Source organism: Phoca vitulina, unplaced genomic scaffold (assembly GCF_004348235.1).
Source record: "Phoca vitulina isolate PV1807 unplaced genomic scaffold, GSC_HSeal_1.0 scaffold10, whole genome shotgun sequence".
NCBI lineage: Eukaryota > Metazoa > Chordata > Mammalia > Carnivora > Phocidae > Phoca > Phoca vitulina.
Window position 1 is genome coordinate 27,665,725 of NW_022589713.1, and position 14,151 is coordinate 27,679,875.

Genomic DNA, 14,151 nt, shown 5'->3' on the forward strand with positions numbered 1-14,151 from the left:
CCGAAGGCAGACGCTTAACGACTGAGCCACCCAGGCGCCCCCAAAGGTGGTCTTTTAAGCCTGGAGACCGACATCATCTGAGAAGTGACTGGATGGAGGAGACAGAGCCCTGGCCCTCCAACATTTAGGTGTCAGGAGAACATGTAGAAGACCAAGCACAGGAGGTTAGGATACAACCAGGCAGGCGGAGGAGAACACCATGATCTTGTAGAAGTTGAGTAAATGAGGTATTTCAAGGAGATGCCACTTTGCATGCATCAGATCCAAATGTTTATATACAAGACTGCAAATATATATATTTACCTCACACAGGGTCATGATAGATTGGAGAGGATAGAGGGAAACTGATACCTGTCACATTGTTGGGGGGTCCACATCTGAGGAGGGCCATATGGCAGTAAATGTCAGATTTACAAGTTATGTACACTTTGAACCAACAATTCCATTCTTTCAGAGTTTATTCTACAAATACGATCACATACTTGGGGAAGGACAATATGTACAGAAATTTTTTTGCAATACTGAGAACAAGCTAAATGTTACACCCTAAATATTCAATAGGAGGGCCCTCGTTAAATGCATGGCTGATAGATCTGCATAATAGAACATTATGCTACCATAAAAAAAAGAATAAAATATAAACCTGTATATCTACATTCACTATACCCACACATGCTACATATTACACATATACAAGGAAGATCTTATATATACATATAGGTTAAATATGTATATATATTTATATATAATAATATATATATAGTTTTCAAAGTCAGTGTGCTATTTGCTAATATTTGTTTTAAAAGGTGGGGTAAGAGAATAGGGCCCTGTATGCTTGTGAGGGCGTGAGCCTCTCTGGGAGGATAAACAGCAGTTGCCCGATGAGAAGGGAGCAAGAAGACTGGGGGATGGAGCAAGGAAAGATAACTCTCTGTATACCAGTTTAGACTTGGTAAATTGCTGAGCTATATCACAATAATATCTGTTCAAAAATTTAGATAAGAAGAGGTACAAAAAGCAAGGGAAGCACGGACAGGGTAAGGTGACGAGGCCCGGTATGTCATGGTGATCGTGCCAAACTGTGGTAGAGAGGAAGGATCCAATTTAAGAGTGGCAATCCAAACAAAGGCTTCCTAGGTTTAAAAAAAACTAATCTTTGAGTATAATTGGAGTTGAAATGGGGAGGGTCCTGTTAACAGCATCATGGCTCCCGTGACCCCACCCCGCATGCCTCACGTGACCGCATGTTGAGGATGGTTGCCTGGCACTTGGATTCCACAAAGGCCTGAAAGTTATACAACTTCCTCCCACCTCAATTACCCAGAGGGAGCAGGCTGGCGGAGGAAGGAAAACCTCTCTTGTGCAGTTCATTCACAAAGTGTACTGCTGTGGATGTGGCATTCTGGGGATCTTGTCACCCATCTGGGTTTCAGGGATATATTTAAGAGACCTGGTTTATCTCTTCCACCTCATGTGGAACGGGACTCAGCAGCTCAGAAATCCATCTTAAAATAATTTGGCTTTTGTTAATGTCAAGATTGGAAAGAAGGCCAAGAAAAAGAGACTACCAACTGGAACTGTATGAAAAATAATTAGGCATTTCCATGTCTCCGTGGGGGTGATGGTGTAAATGCCCACGTGTCAGCAGCGCACACAAACTTCAGACCCTTGGAGTTTTGGGGCAGAGCATACAGTTTACAAAGGCTATATATTTTAACGAGTGCTATAATTAAATTAGTTGGAAAAATAATCAGATAACCGCATTTTGTTTTCAAGATACTTTGATGTGCCACAAGACACTTGCAGACCGTGCTTATTAAGGTACTTTTAATACTGTTGATAAATCATCCTCTTGAATGAGGTCCCAAATAGACCTGTGTTATATGGAATTCCACCTTCCAGAAAATAGCTCACTACACCTAATTTGGGAATTTGAAATAAAATATAAATATATATTTCTTTGGTCACCATTTGAAAGATTTTGCACTTTGCTTATGGTTTCTATTTTCAACACATTAAAAAAAATATTTTTGCACTGGATGTGTGTGTGAGACAGGAGCTTTTAAGGGCAGGAAAGTAAATTTTCAGTTGAAAAACTAATCTTTAAGTATATAAGTTTAGGATCAATATGTCTCTCTTATGAGTACTTTTTAAAATTATATTTGCTTCTAAAAATATTTAGCCTTGTGCTACATGGTGTATTTTAGATTCATATCACTTAGATTGGTAGAGAAAATCCCAACCAGCATGTTTGAAAGGTCATCTGCTTTATGTTTGGCAAGAAGAAATGGCATTCATTTCATTCGAGGAGGAAATGATACCTTGTTTCTGACTGAGTCTCCTTTCCCTTCCAAGCAAAAGCCTCTTTTTCATATCTTAGTTATTTATTGTATGTATCATGTATTTTTATTTTTTTTATTAACATATAATGCATTATTTGTTTCAGGGGTACAGGTCTGTGATTCATCAGTCTTACACAATTCATGGCGCTCACCATAGCACATACCCTCCCCAATGTCCATCACCCAGCCACCCCACCCTTCCCACCACCCACCACTCCAGCAACCCTCAGTTTGTTTCCTGAGATTAAAAGTCTCTTATGGTTTGTCTCCCTCTCTGGTTTCATCTTGTTTCATTTTTCCCTCCTTTCCTCTATGATCCTCTGTCTTGTTTCTCAAATTCCTCATATCAGTGAGATCATATGATACTTGTCTTTCTCTGATTGATTTATTTCGCTCAGCATAATACCCTCCAGTTCCATCCACGTCGTTGCAAATGGCAAGATCTCATTCCTTTTGACGGCTGCATAATATTCCATTGTATATATATACCACATCTTCTTTATCCATTCATCTGTCGATGGACATCTTGGCTCTTTCCACAGTTTGGCTGTTGTGGACATTGCTGCTATAAACATCAGGGTGCATGTACCCCTTCAGGTCCCTACATTTGTATCTTTGGGGTAAATACCCAATAGTGCAATTGCTGGATCATAGGGTAGCTCTATTTTCAACTTTCTGAAGAACCTCCATACTGTTTTCCAGAGTGACTGCACCAGCTTGCATTCCCACCAACAGTGTAGGAGGGTTCCCCTTTCTCCACATCCCTGCCAACATCTGTCATTTCCTGACTTGTTAATTTTAGCCATTCTGACTGGTGTGAGGTGGTATCTTATTGAGGTTTTGATTTGGATTTCCCTGATGCCGAGTGATGTTGAGCACTTTTTCATGTGTGTGTTGACCATTTAGATGTTTTCTTTGCAGAAATGTCTATTCATGTCTTCTGCCCATTTCTTGATCAGATTATTTGTTCTCTGGGTGTGTATCATGTATTTTTAAATTATTACTTTATTTTTATGGCTGTTTGGTTTTCATTTAAGTTTATTTGTGATAGGAAGCAGGAAACTTAATGGAAGCTCCACTACATCCCATTCTTTGCAGTTGTAGTAACATGCTTAGTTACTTTAATTATATCATCCTGGAAAATTGACACTCAGTTATTAATTTTTACAAAACATGATACTTAATCTGTCAGCTTTACATTTTATCTTTGGTCATTAAGCTTTAAGCCCCTCCAAAAAGAAACTCTTTAAAATATTTAGGCTATAAAGTATTTTGAAATAATAATTTGAAAGTTATGTGAAACCAGTATCTACCAGTATAAAAAATCTTAGCTGCTTAGATTTTCAAGAGATGACATGGAAAGAAACAACCAATTTCCAAAATGTAGTTCTTAACATAAAAAAACAAATCATATACTTTTGGGTGGCCAGGCCAATTTTTAAAATTTAGATTTTTTTTTTTTTTTGGACAGAGAGAGAGAGAACACAAGCAGGGGAAGTGGGAGAAGCAGGCTTCCCGCCAAGCAGGAAGCCCGATGTGGGACTGGATCCCAGGACCCTGGGATCATGACCTGAGCCGAAGGCAGACGCTTAACGACTGAGCCACCCAGGCGTACCTAAAATTTAATATTACAGCTATAAATGGAAAGATTAAATGACTTATGCAGTCCCCACCGTGGACGCATGGCCCCGTTCTTTGTTCACATGGCCTGTCTTCCATTCCCTTAGACCAGGATGGAACTAAACTCTCATAGAAATCACCTGAGTATGGGTTTTCCATTTGTCCTTTCTCTGCTGCTGCACCACCAGCTAGTCATCTCCTTAATTCTCAAGTTCAGTACCACCAAGGAATTCGAGCAGATTTTCTTCTTGGTTAACATTCCTGAAGAAAAATAATTCACATCTTTTCCCTGGAAACAGAAACCAGGGGTCATAGAGTCAGGGCAACCTAATTGTAGGTTCTTTGGCACAGAGTAGCCAGGGCTCAAAGACAGTCCTTTTGGCAAAAGAGTGGTCACAGCGGGCCCAGCCAGGTCTGTGCAGGAGACACGACCATTCACTGCTTTCTGGCTCATTTACCCCAGGCTTTGGTCCATGTTCCTGTGCACTTCATTGGGTTTGCGTAATATATGCTCACAGCCTTCAACCTTTAATGCCTTTATACACACCATGTATTTTGACTGTTAAATAAAATAGCCCATTGCAATTGTATAGCGTGTCACCCTTTTCAAAGGACAGTTTACCTAGTTAGTATTGGTTTTCAAGTGAAGTTTCCTAAAACTTACAAAGATTTCCATTTCTTTGGCCAGAATTACCTGTTACCTCTGGTTTATTTGGGTGGCAACATCCTCGTAGAATCAAGGAATCCTGTTTCCTTCCGCTACCTTCATAGTTGCCCCCAAATGTTATAAACGTTAGCCAGGCCACGCTTTCTGTGAGGCTCTTATAATGCCATTTAGTGTAAATCAGACAAGGAAATGGGACATTACTTGTAGGAAAAATACAAGATACTGTGAACAGCTACACATGGCTCTAAAATATACAGATTTATGAGTAAATGTGTTGATTTGGTATGTGAAATGAACACATTTGTGTTGGTAGAGTATTTGGAAGGTACTAGAAACCTACAGGGAAATACAACTTGTTCCTGAAAGAAGAAAAACGATCCCACTTCTTTTTCCTTGTAATTATCGGCCTGGCTTCTATTTTTGAACCCGAAGATTGTTTTCACGGTGGGACTTCTTGTCACTAAGCCGCGGTAGCGATGCATGCAAGAGCCTGCAACCCCTCACTTCTCTCCAGTGCCTGTCTGGGAGCTCTCTCTAAGTCCACCCGCGATGCTCAGGCCACAGAAGCTAAGAGCCATGTTTTGTAAGCACATTAGAACTCTTTTGTCTTAAATCTGCAATTTCGAAACCTCCACATAATGATTTTGCAGATGGTCACAAAAGAACTTTTCTCAGGATCAACAAAATTCTAATTATTTTCAGAAGCATATATATATATATTTTTACCTATACTTCATCAATGAGAGGTACTTGTGTTTTAGAGCTAAAAAGCCCTCTCTTTCAGCCCCTAATGCCCCAGGTGAATAAAGAATTTGCACAGAAAGCCGTCTTGGTGTGCATCTTCCCACGGTGCTGGCAGGGCTGTGTGTGGGGACAGCCCTCTGCGGTGTCTGCTGAGGGAAGGACAGCTGCAGTGCTCTGTTCTTTTTACTTTCTCAGGAGAAGCTGGTTTGGCTGGTTCTGCATCTTCTTACCCTTTTAAGAATCCTAAAGGCTTCACTTCAGCTAAAAGCCCGCTGTGAGGGCTGCTTCTAAACACTGCGCCTATGTGAATGAACAGTCCGTCTCCAGAGCCGAGGGGCTTTCACTCTAAAATACCGGTAATGTAGACGGGCAGATAAAAGGCACACTGCTAATTGGTAAAGGAGGAACCTGCAAATGTATCGGGTATTTACTTTGTGTAATCGCCTGTCAGTTTGGTTAACAGTGTAGTTAATAAGAAGGCAGGATGTAGAGCTAAGCTGTGTAGGCTAACACAAGAATAGCTAGCAGAAGTGGCTAGGTCCGGTTTCTAAGCAAAGGCCTAGGAGCCACAGGCATCCTGAGGCCCCGCCTGCACGCGCGCCGGGTGCGGCTGAGCTGCGCGCCGGCTGCTGGTGCGCCCTGCGTCCCGGGTCCGTCCGCTACATGCCTGCTGGGGAGAGGAGTTAGGCAGATAGCCTCTCCTGAATCAGAGTCAGGGTTCTTCCTGCTTCATTTAGAGCACGAAGGCTAGCCGGGATCAAGAGCAGGAAATGATCAAGGGCTCCCTGTCCACCTTGATATGTAGCTTTCCTATAGAATTGCTTACAATTGTACAGTAGGTTCAAGGGTAATCAACGCTACCGTAGCGCGTATTTATTACCTGCTCATTTTCTATCCAGTCACTTCAGTGAAAACACAGAATGGACTTACTCAGGTTTTCAGACATTTAAATTTGTCTGATTTTTTATTTTTCGATTACTTTGTAAGATGAAACAATCCAGGGCTCCTGGGTGGCTCAGTCCTTAAGCGTCTGCCTCTGGCTCAGGTCACGATCCCAGAGTCCTGGGATCGAGCCCCGCATCGTGCTCCCCGCTCTGCGGGAAGCCTGCCTCTCCCTCTCCCACGCCCCCTGCTTGTGTTCCCTCTCTCGCTGTCTCTCTCTGTCAAATAAATAAATAAAATCTTAAAAAAAAAAAAAGATTAAAAAAAGATGAAACAATCCAGTTTTAAATTATCAGTTGGTTGTAATTTATTCTGTAAAATTTGGCATTATAATACATAGATCTTATACGCCTCCTAAATCTCCCATGCATAGGGTCTGTTTCCTAGTACAAAAATCCTACTTGGAGAGTGATCCTACAGAGTGTATTTTGGCCTTGACTTAACAAGCAGCAGTTGTTACATATTCTCACATCATCATTTTAATGCTGTTGCCGTATTTGCTGTACTGATGCCTCTAAACTCAGCCATTGTATTCCAGAACAAAACTATAAATATTTCTTTAGGAAAGAGTTGTCAGTTGATAATATAGGCACTAGTTCCCTTACCTCTCTTTGATCCCCATACTTCTAGAAATCTAGTTTTTTACAGAACGATCAGTAACGGGTTTAAGGAATGGTCTTACAGATTTAAGCAGTGGGTTTTTTAGTAGAGCTCAACACTGCATATAGTCAAATGACCTACACATGGTGGGTAATCAATAAATGTTATTCTCTGACCGATTGCCCACCCAGGGCTCTTCCCAGTGCCAGTTAACACCCCGTCTCCACCCCCTCAAACTCTAATTGAAGAAAAGGAGTTTTAAAACAAAAACAACTTGGCTTCCTTGTGGGGGTTGGGGTGGGGGTAAGAGAGGTGCTAACTTAGTATCAAAAGTTTGGCTCATTAGATTTTCACCAGCTACTTTAAATCTCACTCTGCTCTTCAGACAGAATGGTATAACTTACGGACGGAGAAGAGGTATCTTAATAAGTGAAAGACTTTTTCATTGGGCTCATGTTTCTTTGCTGAAAATAATTTGGAAAACAGGGAGAAAGTTACTTAACATCTAACCCAGACAAGTTCTTTATACTCAATGTTGATAAAAAGAACCAAAAAGATCTCCTGTGACATGTTAGAGTAGATTTTCTGATCATTTAATATGAAGGGAATAATGCAATTTGCATCTAATATAGATTTCCTTGTTATGTATGGGCTGACCCAATTCAAATGCATAATCTCATTAGCTGTCCCTCTGTATTCCCTTAGAACTGGGTCAGTGCCTGTGCATTAGCCCTTACAGTGCTCTACCTCATGGCATAATTATTGGATATGCATAACCATAGCATGAGCTCATATTAAGGGTTGGGACTCTTGATTAGAAATAAGGCATGGTAGTTGGAAAACCATGGGGCACTGGGCTCAGACAAACCAGTATTCAAATCCTTCTTTCCAATTCCTTGGGAAAGTGCCTTAGCCTCTCTCCAACTTTCCTGTATAATATATGTAAAGCACCTGGCCAGTTGCCTTTTGCTTCCCTCAGTTGTGTGCCCTTAGTCCTTGCCCTGGGCTTTGCACATCACAGGGGAGCAGTGAAAGGTACAGTCGTGTTATATGGGCCAAGGTCAGAATCCTTTGATTTCCTTAAATAAAATCAACATATGCTTTAAATCAGTGGACTAGCAGGTGTTTTCAAAGATCCATCTATAAGTTATTTATATAAAAAACTTTTTAAAGAAACCATTATGTTATGCAGCAAGCCAAATAATGAAATATATAACAGTGGGACTGATAGTCTTGGTTGCTTTTTAAAGTTTCGGGTTATATATATATATTTTTTTCTTTTTGTCGGGTTTTGTATTTTCAACATAATTTTTCCAGTTTTCAACTTCTCACCTTTTTTGCATGCATTTTTTAAAGAATTTCATTAATGATATATTTTGTACTTCCCTATGGAGTTTTTTTGGACTACTGGTATTTCAAGAGGGGAGAGAGAAGAGGGAGTTGTGTCATCTCACTTTTTAGTAAATATGTAAAATATGAGCTTTTTAGACACAGCCATGTATTCAGCTACCCTCATTTCTTTAAATGTTTCCCTGTTTCTTCCTTGTCAGTATCATTTTTTTTTTAAATCATTTTAACTGTGTTTCTTCTTCCTTGAGTCCTCAGTCCTTCTCAGGGCAGCCTATCCTTTTACTGCCTCTGGCCCTGGGTTCGTCTTTCCTGCAAAAAGCTGCTTAAAATTTAGGGTAGCTGTTTGTCTAAGCTCAGCACTCCCTCAGAGACCGCACAGTTGTTTATCTTGTTTACAGAGAACTCCTCCCCCAGCACTTCTCTTGTGTGTCTTCTCTCTCCTGAATTCCAGTCATAAACTCCATCTGCCATACCTCAGTGATGCTTATAAGGCTAGAGTACCTCCTGATGAACAGAATAGAATCATTATGAGTATTCATGACCCATCCTGAACTCCAGATCTTGCCAAAGTCCAGTATTAAATCTTAACAGAAAAGCTAGCACATCAAGGTCTCACCGCTCAGGCTTCAGCTGGCCATGTTCTAAGAAGTGGGTCTGAGTCATCACAGCGCTCTCCAGGGGGGTCTCCCAGATGTGGCCAGGGAAAAGGTGTGTGTGTGTGTGTGTGTGTCCATGCATGCATGCAATTAAATGCTTGCAAAAAACCTGTGTTTTAGAACAAGATTGCTACCTACTCATGGTTATTTTTTTTGTTTATTTTTAGGGGTATTTTGTCTTTTTGTTTTGTTTGTTTTTTGCAGTATGCTAAGCCAAGCACATCTCAGTAGAAGTCAGAACTAGATATAGGGGATGCAGCCCGCTGTCTGAGCCAGGTCGCCAGCACTGTGGTGGAGGGGGTTTAGTTAATCAAGTTGGGATGTTCTCAGATACCATCACTGGTGAAAGAGAAGTTGGAGAAAAGGGGAGTGGTTAGTGTGGTAGTTTTCTAAGTGATGTAATGAATTTTACCATTTTTTCTTGAAACCAGTTATGTTGTTAAGCCTTTAGCAAGACAGGAATTAGAACCATCATTCCTGTTCAGTGAGGGGAGAAAAAAAAGAAGAAAAAAGACTAAATTGGCAGTTTTACTGTATTTATCATATGTGTCAGCTTTTGTTTACTGTTTAGAGACACTAAGAAATAAAGTTGCTGTCAATCACAGTATAAAGAGTTGCTTTGAAATGGTATTGCATAGAAAGGCAGTTAGAAATTGGAATGCCCAACTGAACAGTACGTGTGCACTGAGGAACACAGGAAATGTCTATAAAGATTATGACTGCTCCACATTATTTGTAGCAGCAAATGCTTTTGAAACAACCCAGTGTCCATCAGCGGGGACTAGTTAAATAAATGCTGGTTCATCTACTCGAGGAGTCCATGTAAGCTGTTAAAAAAAAAAAAAAGAGTGAGGATGAGCTCTCCACGCTGACATGGAGTGATCTCCATCCACTATGTACCAAGGTACAGAACACTGTACTTCTGAACAGTGTACAGAAAACAAAAATCCAAGTACAGAAATTTCTTGTGCAAGAAAGGGAAGATCATGGATATACGTACACAGTTGCTTATATATTTTTTAAAGATTTTATTTATTTATTTGTCAGAGAGAGAGAGAGCACAGGCAGGGAGAGCGGCAGGCAGAGGGAGAAGCAGGCTCACCTCTGAGCAAGGAGCCCGATGTGAGACTCGATTCCCGGGCCCTGGGATCATGACCTGAGCCGAAGGCGACCCTTAACCAACAAAGCCACCCAGGCATTCCCCACAGTTGCTTAGATTTTTCAAGGAGAAACAATACAGGAGAAAGTTAATTAAAAACTACAAAAAATGTATAGGGGGAGGGAGGGATCAGAGTGCAAGATACCAGGAGGAAGCAAGACCTACCTAAGCACACTTTGAGATGAGGTTTGGCTTTGGAATCATGTAAAGCTTTGACATAATCATAAAACAGATTATATCCAAAAAAGCACAGGTCATGGAAAATCTTAATTCCTAATCATATCAACATTGTCTTCTAAGGTCAGTCACAATAATTCTTTTCTCCACTGACCTGAGAAGACAGTATTCTTACTGTACATTCTTAATAAGATGCTCTCTGAGGACCCTCTCCCCAAATGCAGATTTTAAATTAGATTCAGCAGTCTTACTATTAATAGCTAGGTTGATGTGGTTAGGAATTAAGATTTTCCACCTAAGAGATACAAAATAAGCATAAAATTTTAAAAAATATGTAAAAACCTTGTACACTTAAATTTGAATTAGAAGTATTAGCAGGGCACCTGGGGTGGTACAGTGGACTGTTGGTTTTAGCTCCGGTCATGATCTCAGGGTCCTGGGATCGAGTCCTGCATTGGGCTCCACACTCAGCAGGGATTCTGCTTAAGAGATTCTCTCTCTCTCCCTTTGTTCCTCCCGCCTGCACTCGTGCTCAAGCACATGCACTCTCCCTCTCTCTCAAATAAATAAATAAATCTTAAAAAAAAAAAAATAGAAGTATTAGCAAGATCTTATTCCCTTTTAAAAAAAAGTGTCTGATATCTGTCCAATGAAAAGGCCTAAAAAACAATGAAAACTCAGTAAAAATGGGCACTGCTAACACTCAGATTGTGGTCTTTAAATATCATTCTCCACAAAAAACCCAGAGGTCCTTAGAGAAATGCCAGGCTCCAGGGCCGAGGTGGAAAATGTACTTGGTAAGTCTAGAACACCTTGTGCCAAAAGGCTGATTAGTCATTTCAAAAGGACATAGGAACCAGTCTGAAGGGTTCCCATTGGCCAGAGGTGGGATCATTGACTGCAGTTTAATATATAAAATTCCATGAGTTGTCACGGTATTAAAACCGCAAAAGAGGGGCGCCTGAGTGGCTCATCATTAAGCATCTGCCTTCGGCTCAGGTCATGATCCCAGGTCCTGGGATTGAGCCCCGCATCGGGCTCCCTGCTCCGCAGGAAGCCTGCTTCTCTCCCTCTCCCGCTCCCCCTGCTTGTGTTCCCTTTCTCGCTGTGTCTCCCTCTGTCAAATAAATAAATAAAATCTTTAAAAAAAAAATAAATGATGTAATGTATGGTGATTAACATAATTAAAAATAAATAAATAAAAATAAAACAGCAAATGAACCATCATACTACTCCTGCATTATTGCACTGCTGTTGCATAGGGTGCTTCTTTGAGACTATTTTGAACGGCAATAGGGAATATATATTTGATTATGTAGATTATGTTCAAGAGTCATAATGGAAATGCAGAGTTAGAGTTCAGGGTCTCTGTCCCAGTCCGCGCCCCTTCGCCGTAGGCTTGCTGTCTGACCTCAGACTGACTCTGTGTGTGACAGGAAGTACAGCAGCGCTGAAATCTGCCTTCTGAGGTTCCAAAGACCTGGGTTCTAATCCCAGCTCTTCCTTTTGCTTCCTTCACAGCCGTCCATCTCTCATGCTTGCCAAGCCTCAGATTCCTCCTCTCTAAAATAAGAATGGGAATGATTATATGTGCCCTGTTCGCCCTTCAAAGACCATGAGGAATGATAGCTGACCTCTAAGATGCCTTCCGCCTTGCTGGGACCATGAATTGTCAGGGTTCCCCCTCAGTTATTACATTCTTAAAGAGGCACATTTCTGAAATTCCCCTGGAGCCTGGAATTCTTTGAGCTATATGTAGAAATAGAAGTGTTGCCAGGTCATTAGCCCAGGTTGGACGTGGAAGTAAACTGCTTTGTTTCTTGCAGCCATGGAATTCCATGAGCACTTACACAGCATCGGCACCAAGGAAGGTTTGAAGGAACGAAAGCTACAAAAAGCAGTGGAGAGCTTTACCTGGAATATCACCATCTTAAAGGTACGTGGCCAAGCTGGTTCTGATGCCGGTGAAGCTGCATCAGCCTTTCGCAGCACGTTTCCCCCATGTGGTAGAACAGGTCTTGCCTTGTGCGTTGTCAGACAGGCCAGCGCGGTCCCAGCCGTCCCAAGAGAACTCGGCCCTCAGCAGAGCCCGCAGGCACGGTCGCTGGGCCGCGTGGCTTGGAGAGAGCACAGGGGACTCCTGTGGTTGGCACATTGTGGATTCTGACAGAAGGGAGAGGACCTTGGCTTCTCTCCTTGAAGCACTGTCAAGTTTATAAATGCCAGTTGCTGTCTGTGAAATAGGCAGTGTGATTATAGCGGGATGATTGAGAATTTAGATTCTAATTACTCAAATGTCATTTAACACTTTCAAGTATAATCACAGCCTTAATATTAATATGATCCCAGGACAAAAATAGGAAAGAATTGTGTGGGACATAATTAAAACCAATATGTAAAGGAATTGCCATTGGAAAGAAATTTTCCTTCAAGGAAGAAACTATCTGTCTTCCTCCCTCTCTCCCTCCCTCTCCCTTCCTTTCTTCCTTCCTTCCTCAGCATGGCTATTTTTTAAATGCTCATTATTTTTTATTATAAAAGTAATACATTCTTGTTGAAACTGTCAAAATAGAAATAAGCAAAGATGAACATGGTCCCACCGTTCAGAGGCAATTACCACTGGCCTTTGGCCATACATTCTCCCTGCCTTTTTCTCTGTGCTATGTATCATGTGACATGATTTTTAAAATAATGCTATGTATGTACCTTGAAACCTTTTTGTCTCAGTGGTCTTTACCTTTCTTCTTTTCCATGTTTGGGAACTTGAATAATCATAACACAGAAACATTATTTCACTCTGGATCTTGGACAGCTAAATCTTAAAATTACTCTCTGGTATTCACCCTCCAAACTTTCTGCTCCCTTGAAGTCAAAACAGTAAAGATGTTATCACAGCTTCCTCTTTTAATTTCCTTGTTCCTCCTCAAATTAAAAGATCCATCCCTGCAGCAGACAACAGTTTTCTGATTTGACTTAATAAAAAGTCAACCTTCCAAAGTGAGCCAACTTGGATTTTCTCACGTTAAACCTCTACTCGTTTTTATAATTAAAATCATTTTCTTGACTTATTAAAACACTTCCCTTCCTTCACGTGTGCTTTCTTTTGTAATCTTTCAATCTTCTGCTTAGAAGTTAACTTTGATAGTTTGCAATTCAGTAAACAGCAGATAGAAGAATTTACAAGGAAAAGGAATTTGGCTTTATAACTTGCTGACTCATTCCCACCCGGAGGTGGGGGTACACAACAAATTTCCTGCAAATCTCAGGGGAAAAGTAACACAGTAGTTTAAGCCCTGTGATAGAACAAATGCTCATTTTGCTTTTATTTTATTATAGGCAAAACCACACTTACAGACCAAACTTTCACTTGTCAACTATCCTTGCTACTCCTTTGTGGTCTAGGAAGCAGAAGCCTGGGCATCACCTGGGAGCTTGTTCAAAATGCAGACTCCCAAGCCCCACCCCAGATCTACTGAATCAGAATCTGCATTTTTACAAGCTCCCAGGGGATTCTCATGCACATTAAAGTCTGAGACACACTTGGCTAAGAGCCACCGAAAATGGGAGCCTGGTGCACACATTAATGAAAAACAGCTGACATAAAGTAATATACCAGATTTTAGAAGTAAGTAATTGAACCAAATAGCTACCCTGAGAAAACCTATTTTCTTTTGAATTATGTCCAGGAGAGAGAATTAACACCTCAGACTTATGTTCATATGGAAACTGATGTATAGGACAGGGTAAAGGATCTTTTTAGAATTTCTAGCATATTTGCTCTAGATGATGTTTGAGTATGGTAGAAGCTGAGCAAGGAATGGGAAAGAACCGGAAAGATCTGTGTGTCACTTCCATATAATGGAAGGGCTTTTTCCACTCCTGGGTGTTTCACAA

The 14,151-nt window shown here is 40.9% G+C and overlaps 1 protein-coding gene across 2 annotated transcripts in view; it reads left to right on the top strand.

Moving 5' to 3' along the window:
• Positions 1–14,151, top strand: part of PLCL2 (phospholipase C like 2) — a 188,510-nt gene that overhangs the window by 154,201 nt on the left and 20,158 nt on the right. Inside the window, exon 5 of one of the 2 annotated variants that reach the window (XM_032408762.1) lies at positions 12,084–12,193. The exons of the other annotated variant lie outside the window; for it this stretch is intronic. Within the exon in view, the coding sequence (XP_032264653.1) occupies positions 12,084–12,193 (110 nt within the window). The remainder of the gene's footprint in view (positions 1–12,083; positions 12,194–14,151) is intronic. 2 annotated transcript variants of the gene reach the window in all.